At 41.8% G+C, this 14599-nt stretch overlaps 1 protein-coding gene across 1 annotated transcript; it reads right to left on the minus strand.

Moving 5' to 3' along the window:
- Positions 1–5646: 5646 nt before the first annotated feature.
- On the minus strand, positions 5647–13946 carry kiaa0040 (KIAA0040 ortholog). Its single transcript, XM_030114390.1, has 2 exons — positions 13764–13946; positions 5647–8432 (listed from the first exon to the last, which is right to left on the minus strand). The coding sequence occupies exon 2, from the start codon at positions 7821–7823 to the stop codon at positions 7482–7484; it is 342 nt and encodes a 113-aa protein (XP_029970250.1). The 5' UTR covers positions 7824–8432; positions 13764–13946; the 3' UTR covers positions 5647–7481.
- Positions 13947–14599: the final 653 nt, after the last annotated feature.

Raw genomic sequence — 14599 nt, forward strand, 5'->3', positions numbered from 1 at the left:
AGTTTCTCAGTTCCCATAATCTGTAGGCAGGAACGGCCTGGACAGGAACTGTTTTCACACAGCTGTGGATTGAAAGGACAATAAAAGTGCATCGCCCCATTTAAGCACAAACAGATACAGATGCAAGATATGCGTTCAAGCGGTGAAACTGGGTGGGGTGTCGATCCTCCCAAGAAGCCAAATGAAGAAGTGAAATGATAATATTTTCGAGTGTTTATTCATCAAAATCAAATGAGTGTTTGAGGAGGCTCCAGCCTGAAATTTGGCAGCAAACATTTCTAGCATAACATTTCATTTCAACTTTGAAATGAAATGTCTTACAAAAGCTCATTGATGCGAGGGCCCTTTTCAGCCACAGTGATTGCAAATTACTTTAAGGAGATTGGTTCCTGCCGTCGCTTTGTGAGGCAAGTGGTTCGCCGTGTGCCAGGATAAACAGAAAGGAGGAGACGGAGCATTTCACCTCCTCTGTTTCTTTTTCAGTCTTTCCTCCGGGTGTGTGTGTGTGTGTGTGCGTGCGTGTTTACGTGCATGTGTGTATATATATACAGAGAGAGTGCAGTATAAGCATGCTGACACGCACACTTGTCTGTCCGTGTCAGTGGAGTTGACACTTACGTCTTGGGTTCAGCGTGATGCGTTTTTTCCATGAGAGTCTCGTTAATGCGGCAACAAGGCAGTGTTTGTTTAAAGGGGCGGGGTGGAAGCCGCAAATGGAAAGAGAGAAAAAGTGATTTGCTGTCACTTCACATGCAAGAACACACACAGACGGTGTCGGGAATAACTTGTTTTTATATAGTAACGCAACTTTTTGGAGTAACAAGTTCGTAACAGATTAGTATTGAGAAATTAATAATAAAAATTACAGTGATATTTTATAAGTTCCATACTGTTACAGCTGTTTGAGTGAACTCTCAGCATCAGCATTAAATAAAGCTATGGTATGAAAGTTACTATTTTGCTTAATCCCTTTTTACTGGGGGAGGGGAAAGTCATTGATCAAGAGCTAATTCAAGATGAAATATTATTATTATTATTATTAACCTACACCCACAATACCTGTGACTACTAGAGGAAAACGTTTTTAAAAATAGGAGAAGTACAGAGAAACAGTGCCAACTTAGTTTGTCTAGAAGTTATAGTTATCATCATTTAAATTTGGCAGAGATGATGCTTCTCAACAGCAGTAAGTCGACGGAATGTGTGATAATTTGACTGTTTGGTGAGTGTGTGGTCGGAACCATCCCGCCGTAGCCTGACGGGCAGTTCGTGTGTGAATGCCCCGAGGCGTCTGCTCACACGGGACCATGTTTCCAGATGATCGCGCTTTGTTGAGTGTGAAAAACGAGGTTTGTCTCTGAACAATGAACGTGATTAGCCGAGTGGTCAGGTGTGTCCCCACAAGACGCTGGGCTAAGACAGATGAGGGGACACATTAGTGCAACATGACTGTGAGTCGAGGCGACTGACGGTTTATTCCCTCCTGACACCACCGAGCTTTAAGTGACTTTGATGCTATTAAACCTGGCACAGGTGCTGTTGCTGCCCTTTTAATGAGTTACACTGATGATGGAGTCCGACAGATGTGTATAATAACTCACTCAATCCTTTTAAAACATTGGCCTTCATTTAGATGCAGTATCAGGCCTGTGTTAACACGCCGGGAGGCGTTAAGATAATAGATTATTGTACAACATTCGAATGATTTTGTATGTTTGCTTGAAAAGAAAGTCGAGTTAACTCAGTCACTCACCAGAGACGCCGCTGTCGTTGTGGTGGGAGGTATTTCATCAGCTGCCCCCCCCACAACTTTTATTTGAATATTGTGGGACAGTAGATCTGTTATCGTGTTTCTGACGGATGTATGGATCCTGCATCTCACTCAAGGCAATGCTGATTCTGATTCTGATCAGGTGAAGGTCCTGCGGTCTTGTAATTTCTCCCGTCCTCCCAGCAACTGCAGCACAAAGCAGCTTTAATAATATAATAAGAGCGTCTGCTGCTGCCGACACGTGAGCGGTTTACCTCCGCTGTTTTGCTGCTGCTGTTCCTCACTGTCATAAATCCATAAATCCACCTTTTTAACAAACTGCTAACATTCCGATTATAGAACGTCTTCCTCCAAGTAATTACTGTAACTTCAGCAGAGCATAATGAGTTTATCAATGAGCTGCAGGAGAGAAACACCAGTACAGGTAATGTAATGTTAGTGTCATCAGGAGAGGCCAAAATGAGGGAGATTATTAATTGTATGTATTTAACTTGGTAATTTATTTTAAGAAAATCTGAACTAATATTTCATAAAAGCAATGAGTGAATATCTTCAAAACTAGTTTGCACTAACTCATTCAACACTGTAGTCAAGTATCTAAGTATATCCATATGCTGGGAGATCCCCTGGATTCATACTAGAGTCCCGAATGTTGAACCTGCTTCATTTAGTGAATATTCTACATCCATTTAACAGTTCGGCTAACTTGAATGTGACTACGAGTAAAGCTTCCATGTGTAATTTTTATGCAGCATCACAAACGGTGTTGCTGGCGATGGGTTCATGTCAGCTGAACCACAAGGTGTTGCGTCCTCATAAATAGTTCAGAGTCGATGCCTCTGAAGTGTTACAAACCTCCTGTCGACACATCGATTGTTCGCTGAGAATTTTCCACACCCAGGCTGAGCACATCGGCCATTGAAGAGGAGCCGTCATGGAGCTGATATAACCCCGAGATCAAACGCAAGTTGCCCGATTATATTCGTTTGTGCACATGTCAGTGTGGAAAAGTCACGAGCCGTCAGATAATTTTGATCACACCTCAAGCCTCAACGAGGGAAATAAACAAACATGTTTACAATCTGGAATTTAAGTCAAGTTAATTCTCTCACACCTCTTCGGTGACAAGTCTGTGAGATGGAACTAATTCCTGCTAAACATATGTATTGTCAAAGACAAATCTCTCCTCAAGCCAAACTGATTAGTTGCATCAAAGGTTTCTCAGCCACGGCCATCAAAATAATGATGCAAATTATATGTTCTGGGAGATCACTGGAGGCAAACCTGTTCAATAATTACATCGTTTCAGCAGCTTTCAGTTTTACTTAATTACACAGTTAATACCGGAACAAACTCCATTTGTTGCCTTTTTTGTTTAGTTTATTCTGGCAGTTTTGGATGTTTGGGAAGCAAAAAGAATGAGACTACGGATTCCCACAGCATAGATCAGCAATACAACCAAACCGTGATTTGGGTCTGAGACTGAAACTTTGGTTATGATTGTGGCCAATTTATTAGCAAACTATCAGATGTATCAGATGCAATTACCCAAGTTTAAACTGGCTTTTAGTTTTTACATTCATGATAAATTTCTAGAGCTTGCTGTCTTTGGATCCTGCTCATAAATAACTATAAACTTTAAAAACTGTTGACGTCACTATTTCCTCAAAAATCTCCTGTTTAATGAAAGAGTTGTGCCGAATCATCCTGTACTTCATTAATTGTTCGCACAGCAGAATAAAAGATATTTGACTATAAGCAATGGTAACATCAAGATGATAGCACCTGGTGGTGTTGCATTGTTTTTAAATTCATTGTAGAAAATAGAGATTCCATAGTGATAGAAAAATACTTTATTCCCCCCTGCCATCGTTCACACTGAGCTGTATGTGCATTATGATTGTGTCTCTATATGTAATAATAAATTATGCATGCAGAGCAACCGACAAAAACCAGCCAGGCACATAATTAAAACCAAAAAAGAAATCACCTCAGCATTTTTTCAACTGTGAAACAGCAAACATCCTAAATATACAATGTCATGCATAATTGGATGGGATTAAAAAAAAAAAAAGAAGGGGGAAAAATAAACTGTCATTGTATGGAGGAACTGTGCAGTGAGGGAGATTGTCTTTTCAAACAGATGACAGAATCCAAACGCCTCCTTTCCCTTTGATCACAGAAAACTGGCGATGGGGAAAAAAGGAAAACATATACCCTTCATATTATTACCCCTCCCATTATTGATCTCCTACAAATTCATTTACATAATACATCAAAAAGGAAAAATAGTTTTATTAGAGTGAATGAAACACGGTCAGGCTCAACATGACGAACATGTAGGCATGAATTCAGATGAGCTGTGTCCCTCAACACAGCATCTGAGGAAACTATCATTTCATATTACAAAATATACAAAACTGAGACCCATGTGCCAAAAAATACACACTGAACAATGCATTTGTAAATTTCAAAAAGTATAAAATGCTCTCACACGTGTCTTACAATGGTCTGGTCCATTTTCCGTGGATCAGTGGAAGTGCTTCAAAGTCAAAACAAAAACTCTAAAATTAAATACATGTGGTCTTTTTTTTATCTCAGCAATTTTTGACATTTCAACGTTTGTTTACGACTCTCAGTAAAAAGTCTGAGTCGTGCCTGTAAAGAGGAAAAGTCAATGCAAACTCTATATGTATATTTAAACATATCCAACAAAAAAGTTTTAGCATTGCTTTGCAATGATCACCTTTTGGTTGACTGGAGCCAAATAAGACCAAAATAACTTTTGATTAGAAGCCTGCATACTTCAAACAGGTTTGTGTCATGCAGCAGCAGCAGCAGCAGCAGCATATTTTACCAAAGTTTGAATTACACAGAGATGACAATAGAGGCAGAATACTGAAAGTAAATTTTCTTGAACTGTGGTGTCAGGGGCGTAGCTTGGATGTATGCCACATGGGTTTTCATGCGGGAGTTGACGAGCGGGGGGTGGGGGGGGGGGGAATTGGTGAGCGTGTCCGAGCAATGCCGAGTGGTGCCGAACGCTGTGGTGCTCACACAGAGCGTCGGAGCGCTAGGAGAGCACCGTGCCCACTCGGAACACGGAGCGTCGGGGCGCCAGGGGGGCCCGTGGGTTTTCATAACCCACCAACCCTACGTAAATTACGCCTCTGTGTGAATGCCAAAAACACATTTTCATATAACTTCATATAATGTCTTTTCTAAATTCACTTGCATGGGGAACTCTGGTTGTGGTTTGAGAATGTTACAGACATGAAATGTTTCCTCTTCTCAGTGCTGCTCATTTCACCCAGTTCAACGTTTAACACAGAAGCATGAGAATGACTCATCAAAGAAAGCCTATGCAGGAATTATTATATCTCAAAATGTTGAAAAATTCCTGTATACTGAAAACTAAACTAAATAAGACATGCAGCAACCTCTGTTTTGTGTTTTGAGCTCTTTCCATTTTGGCTGTTACTATAATCAGTTACACAAAAAGGAGAAAAGCTCCAATTTCCACATGTCATGGGATGTTTTAGTCCGAGTGTATTAAAGGTGCTGTAGGCAGGATTCTGCATCTCCGCCATCTTGCTTAGGGTTACCTAAGCAAGATGGCGATTTGACCCATCTAAGATGGCGATTTGAAACTCAGCACAGCCAATCCTGTCCTGTTTTCTCTGACATCACGTCCTTACGCAAGTTTAGCCCCTCCCACAAGAACGTGCGACGAACGCCCCTCGACCAATCACGGTTAGAGCCTCATGGGCTCTTCTGATTGGTCAAAGATACCTGGAGCTGTCGAGATTCCTTTTCAGCTCAGAACAGAGACAGATGGAAACGCTGCGCCCTCGCGGTGGTGCATTTATGCTACACTCCTAAAGGATTATCAATGGATACTCTAACATTTAATCCAAAGAAAACACAGAAAAATTAGCACTGACTAGCAAAATCCTGCCTACAGCAGCTTTAAAATGGATGGGACCTGTTTTCTCTGCAGAATTAATTCTCAAAGATGGTATTTCTTCTTCTATGCATTTTACTGTATCTGGCTTTTTATGTTCCACATATTTTTTTAAACCTTTTTCTACTCAAATCCTGACGCATCCTTGTTCATTCTTTGTGGTGTTCTGCAATTTAAACTTTTTCCAAGAATGTTCCATTATTTTTGTTTGGAAAGGAGAAAGAAGTGACGTAACATCTGACCTAGTACAACTTGTAGGCCAGTCCTCAAAATGTTACCCACAGCATCAAATTCAATTTTAATTTCTGGTTGATAACTCTGCTTACAATAAACTATCAGCAACAGAGGCATCTTCACAGTACTTTATTTTGTTACAGTTTTTACTTTGAGGTTATCGGGCAATGTTAAAACTTTCAAACAATACCATTAAACTAGCAATCAAAGATTTAATGCAGAAACTTCCCATGTGTCTCACAATTTAGAAATATGATTGTGAATTCTGCTGGAAGTCAAATAATGATGGTTAGCTGACCACCAGCAGCTAACCGTTTATAGAAAATCTGCAACTGACTATAGAGACCATCTAAATTTTTCAAAAACTGGAAAAATATATTAAACTAATATTAAGCCAACATGATTATGACGAATATGCATCAGCAGAATCTTTACAAAGTGTAAACAGAACAAAATCAATATTGGTTTTTAATACTGCTCTCAAATTCAAAATGATGATCTATATTTGCAGTAAAAGGGTAAAATCAGTCAGAAATTTTTGGTTTGTTCACAAACGCCACCATGATAGGTTTTCCAATTATCGTGCGTGTCAGTAGTTTAGATTTGGATTTTATTTTGAGAAATAGTGCAACTCTCCAAAAGCTTGGTGAAAATCCCTCTCCTGTGACTAATATTTCAAAAAAATGGACAAATATGAAAATGAAGAGAACGTTACGCCTTGCATTGCAGGCAGTCTTTTCAGCTTGCTGCATGTCAGTGCGTCTTTTATTAAAAAAATTGAAAGCCAATCGCGGTCTGCGGTGCCTCCTGAATATGAAAAGTTGCAGTAATACACCTATTTGAAGTCTGAACAGACCTCAAATTGGCTCTAACCCCAAATACAGAGGCCATGAATTTCACAAGGGAGCGCTAAGAACAAAGTGCTCCCAATAACACTGTACTCCTCTCACACACAAGCACACTTGCAGGTATGGGTTATTTGCTTCTGTCTGCATATTTCTTCCTTTATGTACCACACACTAAAAAAAAAAAAGCTCATAAAAATCTTGTAAACATTGTCATAAAACTATCTCGCACAGCAATGTATGAATACAAAGTGACAAGACTATACACATGGTTTACATATTTCAGTCCAATCTGGGCCCAAAGTCCTTCCTATTAGTTTGAAGAATGTGTTCAGCCTCCCTGGAGTACGGGGCGGATTCAGAGGGCAAACCGTGAACGAGAACTCACGTCTAAACGTGGTACTCAAAGTAAAGACATTTTTTGTTTAGTAGATGATTTCTTTGCTGTAGCAATGCTTCCAGGAAATGAACCAGATATTCTTCCAACGTCTGTTGATTTAACCTTTAAATGACAAATCAATGTGTATTTGTGTGGGATGAGCAGCGGAGTTGACTCAAATCACCTTATAAAATGTAAATAAATAAGATATATTTACTACAACTTTATCAATGTCAAAGCAAAGAAATTATTCTCCAAGTACGAACATTCACGTCGCTGTTCAGGCTGCTACTCCATGGCCAGAGCCACCCGGTCCGGCGTCATCGGCCCCGTCTTGACGGAGATCCACAGGTCTTCGGTGTTGGCCGAGCTCTTCTTCTTCTTCGTTTCGGACCTGGAGGCCGGCGCGCCGTCCCCGCAGCAGCAGCAGCAGCAGCTGCAGCAGCTGTTGGCATGGCGACAGCAGCAGCAGTGGCAGCACACCACCAGCGTGGTGAGGACGACCAGCAGGGGCAGCGTGAGCAGGACCACCAGGCACACCGTGTTGTAGACCCCCTGGTTGTGCTTCTCCGTAGCGAAGCTCCAAAGCTGGTTGAAAAACTCCAGAATGCCGTCTGTTTTTTCATCCATGACTTTCAGAGGCGCAGCTGTGGCTTCCTTTAATTGAAGCTCCCCCGCTCTTGTAATCTTCTTTTAATAAATCCTTCAGAGACTTGAGAGGTTTATAAGACAGTAAATGTGCACATCAAGCTGTCCGGGACACCAGAGATAATGAAGATGTGGTGATCATTTGAGTTTTACGTGACCTGCCTCCGCTTTCAAAGTTTGATTCTGTCTTCAATAAAACACCCTTCAGTCCAACAGCTGTCGAGCCAGACTCTTTTTGTGAGTTGTGGCTTGACATTCAACTTTGACACTCTCCTTTGACTTGTGAAGATCCAGGGAAAGATTCTCACAGCTCCGGTAGATTTGCACAATAACTCTGAAAGCTCACTCCATGGATGCCTCCGGTTCAGATTCTGCCTGCAATTTTCAAACAAAAAATGAGGAGCTCTCCCAGGTTTCCAATGGGATCCGGAGAAATGATCCAGATCTTGATAAAAATGCCACAATCTGCAGTAAAGCCAGGTTTGCTAATGCAGGTGGACATTTCACTGATTGTTTCCTCTCGTCCTCTTGCCCTCCGGCTGCTGCTTCGCTGAGGTGATCCTGCGTAGCGATATTTCAACATAGATGTGCCTGTGAGAAAAAGGAAAATGAAGACAATTAGTAAGGAGAGAAATGTTGTTTTCCAGAACATCTTCCTCACTTTTCCTCTCTGTTCTCTCCTTCCAATCCATCTTTGTCTCTCAGTCTTTAACATCTCTTCCCGCCTGTCAATGTCAGTTTCTTATTTTTTTTTTCTTCTCCTCATTAATATTGCAGAGAAGCCATTCAGGATTCAAGACAGATCTCTCTAAGTCTCCCGCTGAGGAGGACAGAAGGAGAGAGACAAGAGAGAGGGAGATGAAGAAAGAGAGGGAGATTGTGTCTGAGAGAAGGCAGGACAGTGATAGAGGTAACCAATCTTCCTAAGCGACCCACTGAGATGGAGAGTGCGGCAGATTGTCAGAAACGGGCCTTTCTGCAGTAGATTCATATGAATATATTCAGCTAATGGTTCCCATTGCATGAAATAGATGGAATCTGGACGAAGTTTTCCTAAGCGTCTGATTGTAGCCATTTTTTATTTCCCCCCAGACGTAGCCTGAATCTCATATTGATCCTGTTGGGGGGGTTGCACTGTGCTGAAGCCAATCCCAGGAGGGAATGAGTGACTGCCGGCTCCATCTCAAGCAAAACCGAACAGGTTACTAACAGTATAAACTACAGCCGGTTGTTACTTCCTGTTTCTTCCAGTTGGTGGAAGGTGACAGATTTAACACTGAATGACAAGAACGACTTATTAAGAAAGCAAAGGGGTCACATGTAGATAGTTTGACACTAATGTTACAAACAGTGTCGACCAACAGTTGGTCTGGGTTAGTTCTGCAGCAATAAGCCACTTCTTCTTTACTCAGCAAGTGAGATAGTCACTGTTGAGGTCAGATGCAAATTAGAGAGACAACAGCTTTGCAGTTTCACACCGTTTGTGAAAGGATCCCTCTGAAAGCCAAATAAGTCCTAATTTCATGCTCAGTTAATAGTGAAGAATTGGTCAAAGCACTGACCGTGCAGAAATACATTACGGATAACTGACAGACACACGTCGCCACACCTATAGGGGAAAATAGTAACATCGTATTCGACAGAAGCATAACAGAAAGGCAACAGGGAGAACATGCAGAGTGCACAGAGAACGGGCCGAGTCTGGAATTCAGCTGGAGTTATTCTGACTGGGATGAAAGAGAGGTAACCCAGACACCACTGCGCCGCTGTTAAAGACCTTCCATTGGTGAGGGAGGTCTGCAAGAAGAGTCCGCCCGAGAGATGAAAGTGATATTGTTCCCTTTTACGGTGAGACTATAAACTGTTTGATTAAGTCTGAAGCCTCAAGGCAACATCTTTATTTAAATGGTGTTTAACAACTATGGTCTTTCAAATGATTTCAAACACCATTTAACTCAAGTGCTCTCCTCGCAGAGCCTCCTTAGCCCAAAGCTACGGAGACTTTGTTTTGTAGTTGCAGGAAAGCAAAAAGACTTTCATCTCACATTTGGCTGCTTCATAAGAAGAGAAAGAGACGGAGGAAGATGCACCTGCAAGAGGAAAGCAAATAGATTCGACGTTGGTGTCGCCACACAATGTGCCTCCTGTGTGAAAACACTTCAGCCGCAGACGGCCCGCTAACTTCCCCCCCTGTTCGTTTGCTCAGCAGGAAGATGTGAGAGCATGCGATAGTCAAGAGACAGTTTCATCTCAGAGAAAAAAAAAAAAAAAAAAACTAACCTGCAGTTGTGTTTATTGACAGACACCACCAAGCAGAAGAGACATCTTCACACTTACAGGTCATTAACAGACATCTCAACTCAGCAAGTTTGTTTTTGGATTATGAGAGTCAGTGCTCAGAGAGAACCCACTCTCATACAGGGAGAACATGCAAACTTCTGGCTATCAGACAAGACTGCTCTCCACCACACCTCTACACGAGCCCTTTTTGCATGCCTCCAATTATTTTTATGCATATTTCAACTTGTGAGGCCCACGTTGACATTTTGATGAGGCAATAAACTCAACACGCAAACAGACTAAGTGATTAATTTGCAAATCATGCAACTTTATTGCTAATCATTGCTCCAGTGATGTGAAGAAAAATAATGACAGTCAAAAACATCTGATACATCCGCATCATAATGAGTTGGTTAAAGGCAACTGAGGGGGAAAATGAGCTCCTTCACCAACTCGGATTTTGGAAAAAAAACAAAAGAATCATGGAGCAATGCTACGAGTGTTGTTTAAATTCACATCATATTTGCATGGAAACGTCCAGTCCCTCATATTACTATATTTAGCTTTTTTATTTCAGGAAGAAAAATGCTGGAAGATTCGCAGTATTCAGCAGATATAAGACAGAGGAACTGGAAATCCAGCTGAAAGAGAGATATTACAGTATTTAGTGAAAAACTTTAGCACTCAGAGCCTTTTGCATGTTCTCCCTGTGCACACATAGGTATTCTGAATTCCTCCTGAACAGATATGCATTTTAGATGAGTTAGTGAATTCTGACTGTTTATGCATACAGAATAAAGATAACTGTCTGTTTCAGCCTGGGATGAACTGGTGACCTGTCCAGAATATATTTCCTGCACTGATCAGTCCTGGGAAATCACAACTTTAATTAAAGCGGCATGGAAAATGGAAAAAATAAAGACTGAACAGGTCACGCTGTATTTAGTAGGTAAAGCCACATTCCTGCAGGAAAGAATGGAAATCAGAAACTGAACCCAAGTAAAAGTCTGTACAACTATCTTCATAAATGTAAAGTCGGGCTGCTGCATGGCGAAAAGTGTTTCACAACTGACAGCCTCACAACCAAAAGACCCTCGGTCAATTTCAACTTAGGGCCATTCTCTGCTGTTTCCATGTACTCCATTCTTCAGTTTGCTCCCACGATTCAAAGAGCTGCTTCTTTGATCAATTAATGATTCAGAATTGCACTTATGTGTAAATGTGAGAGATTCAGTATATTTAGTATTTTAGCTGTTATAAACTGGTGACTTGTCCAGCATGTACCTGTCATTTGGATGAAACGTTGTGGCTCCCAAATGATGACGGATGGAAATGAATCGGTGGCTATAGTTCAACATTTGTCATTTTATCTATCAGGGGCATGTGGAAAGGAAAATCTGCATCAATTGAGAAATGCTGCTATAGGAAGTAAATTGTTATATATGGATAAAGGGGAGCCTTTGCCTTTCATTTGGTTTCTTTTCATCCTAACCCTGTAACATCATTGGATAAACTAATTCAACCTGGTTCAAAGTACAATTGTGTAGTTACTAAGCTCTTCTACTGTGGAGCTTTCCACTTAAGACCCTGGAAACATGGTGTCACTGCCACATCTTTGCTGATTACTGGCTGCAAATGCATGTTGTTGTGATGAGCTTGGCTGAGCTGCAGCCCCTTTGTGCACTCTCTGATCTCCTTCACATTATGAAAACATTGTTAACACAAGAAACCCGAGTCACTGAACAATAAGTGTGCAGGAAGGAGAGAGAGACAAAGAGCGGAGAGCTGAGGCACTGAGGTATGATCTGGCTGTGCGAAAGATATGACTAATGCTGAATGAGTTGTGAAGCCATTTAATGGAATGAATAAGTCACTGAGAGTTATGATAATTACAGTCTTTGGCAAGGAACAAAGCGCTCACTGTAAGGTATGTGCTTACACTGGTAAAGTCTGGGTTTCAAGTTAAGAGATTAAATGTAAATAGGGATTTTGGTGAATTCATATTATGTCATTTCTTTTATGAAGTGTCTTAGTGGTTTATGGTGCTATGAATAGACGTCTCCCCGGTTAGATTGGCTTTACACTTAAGAAGGTAAACAGTGTGATTACAACAATAATTGGGTTTTTGCCTAAGCAGGCCAGCAGGTATGACTGCAACAATAACAGGATGTATTCAATGAATTCAATGGAGTCACAAGGGTGACACTGAAGAAGGGTCGATGCTGTTCTGAAGAGTTCACGTGTCTGGTTACTCGTTACTGTGCTGTGCATGTGCATGTGTGAGCATTTCAGTTGGACTTCCTGCAGTTTTCCTGTATGTCTTAGCTGAGGTTAGACGTAACTTGCTAACTGTTCTCACACTGCTGACAGAGCTAGTATTAGGGTTAGGATGAGGGCCAGTAGAACATAAAGACCTATTTATAATGTTGGAGATGCATGAAGCTACAATTAAAGTTATAGATAACTTACTAGTGAGGGTTAGGGTTTTAGTTGTCAGTCCAGATCTGAGCTTAGATCAGCGTAGGATTCAATAAAACCAGAGAACAAGTCATTTCATTAAAGGAACACGACCTATGAAGGGAGTAAAGCTGTGTTTGACAGAATCCCCTCAATGCCGTTTAACAACACTCTAACCTTTAAATATATCTCCTCTTCAAATGACCTCACTGAGAAGCCATTCGAAGACTCTCGCTGACTCTTTGGCTTTCTTGTGACTTTGTGCTACCCTTGAGCAATTCATATACAGGAAGAGGCCATTTCTGGAGAATACAAAGCCAGGAAAGGGCTGAGAAATGTTAGGATTGCTCCCAGTTAGCCCCTGCTGCTTTTTAAGGAACATGTGTGACCTAAAAGACAAAGTTGTGACAGAAGGCAAAGCAGAAATCTTTAATGAGTGGCCCCAAGCGCACGGTCACAGCAGATCTTTCATCAGTCAGTATCAGTACAAATTGCTCAGACATGCTCAGTTGGACTTGAGTCAAACACCAATAAACAACTTGAGGCAATGTATTTTTTGCTTGCTGCTCTTTTTGGGGGAAAAGGGGTGGGGGGGGGGGGGGGCGATGGGAGAGAAACATAAGTTATTTGAGATCAGAGGGCTGTTTCTTTACCAGGAATAGGCCTGTTGACATTCTGTACAGTTCACAGTGAACCAAAAGCATTTGCACAAGTCTGTTACAGTTCAGACTTGCGTCAACTCGATCATGTTTGAATGACTCCAGCAACGAGAGACGAGGTTTCACTGTAACGTAGGAGGACGGTCTCCGGATGACGGTAAAAGCTATCATAAATCACTAAATTGCTCCCAAAGCATGGTGTTCCACATATCGTGTCTCTAATGAATGACTGAACGCAAATGTTTCCCCATGAAATGATACTTGAATCGAATGGATTCTTCAAGGGAAGGTTCAGTGTGACACAAAGACAGGAAGAAACTTATCAGTTTATCTTTGCGACTTGTCATACATCCTGTCAAATCGAACCAGAGCCAAAACAACATGATTTTAAGTGGAGTCTGCCACAGAGGCGGCAATTTTACCCTGAGTCACACAACAAAAAAGCATCAGCAGCTCATATAAACCACTCAGAACAGTTTCAAAGTGTTCGCTGGCACTCCAGATGTCTTTGAAAGCAGCATCTTACCCCGCAGGCACTTGTGAAGTAGCAGGTCAGGTCTCCCCTCATGTCTAATCCAGTCAGCTGCTCAGACTTCTGTTGTTTCTGTTTTGGCATCTGGCTTCTGCTCAGTTCTGGTCCCCCTCACCCAGACATCTTGACAAGTCTTCACTTTCTGTTCCTGTTTCCCTCCCTGCGCTTGTTTCCCATCCTCCTCCATTTACTCCACCTCCTCCTTGCTCTGCGAGTGTGTGTGTGTGTGTTTTGGTCACGACGTCACTGCACCCTGCCCACTCTGTGTAAGAATGGGCCCTCTGTCTACGAGAATGTGTTTCCTGGATTCTTGCGGTTACTTCACTTTAAACCACACAAGCAGGGCCGGATGACGTCAGGCGCAGCAGCAGAAAGTTAAGTAAATCCACTCAGGATGTGTGTGAAATAGAGTCATACGAAATGCCGACTTAAATGTGTCTCAGAACACATTTTCCATGAAGAGGTGCTCACGAGCGCTGATCTGAAAAACCTTGTGCTGAGCAAAGATTGAAGCACTTTGCATAATAACGGAAAATCACGATTTAAACAAACAACACCGCCACCAGCGTCAGAGCACCGAGGTGCGAATGAAAACTGCAGCCAAACGCTGCAAGACCGTGCACGAGTGTGGTGAACGCCACCAGGTGAAGAAGTCAGATGCAAGCGAGATATGAAAGCGTGAGGTCACGCCAAGCACGCACACAAATACACACATACACACTTTTGTGTGCCTGTGGCATTGCGGTCAATGGCCTTTCAGTTCAGTCATGCAAACGCGGACTTCTCATTCAAGTGAGGGAGAAAAAAAAGTGTGCAGTTTCCTTTAAGGG

Source organism: Salarias fasciatus, chromosome 18 (assembly GCF_902148845.1).
Source record: "Salarias fasciatus chromosome 18, fSalaFa1.1, whole genome shotgun sequence".
Lineage (NCBI taxonomy): Eukaryota > Metazoa > Chordata > Actinopteri > Blenniiformes > Blenniidae > Salarias > Salarias fasciatus.

What these genes read in the sequence shown, in the direction of transcription:
- kiaa0040 (XM_030114390.1), bottom strand. Translation starts at nt 7,823, where the DNA reads ATGGATGAAAAAACAGACGGCATTCTGGAGTTTTTCAACCAGCTTTGG.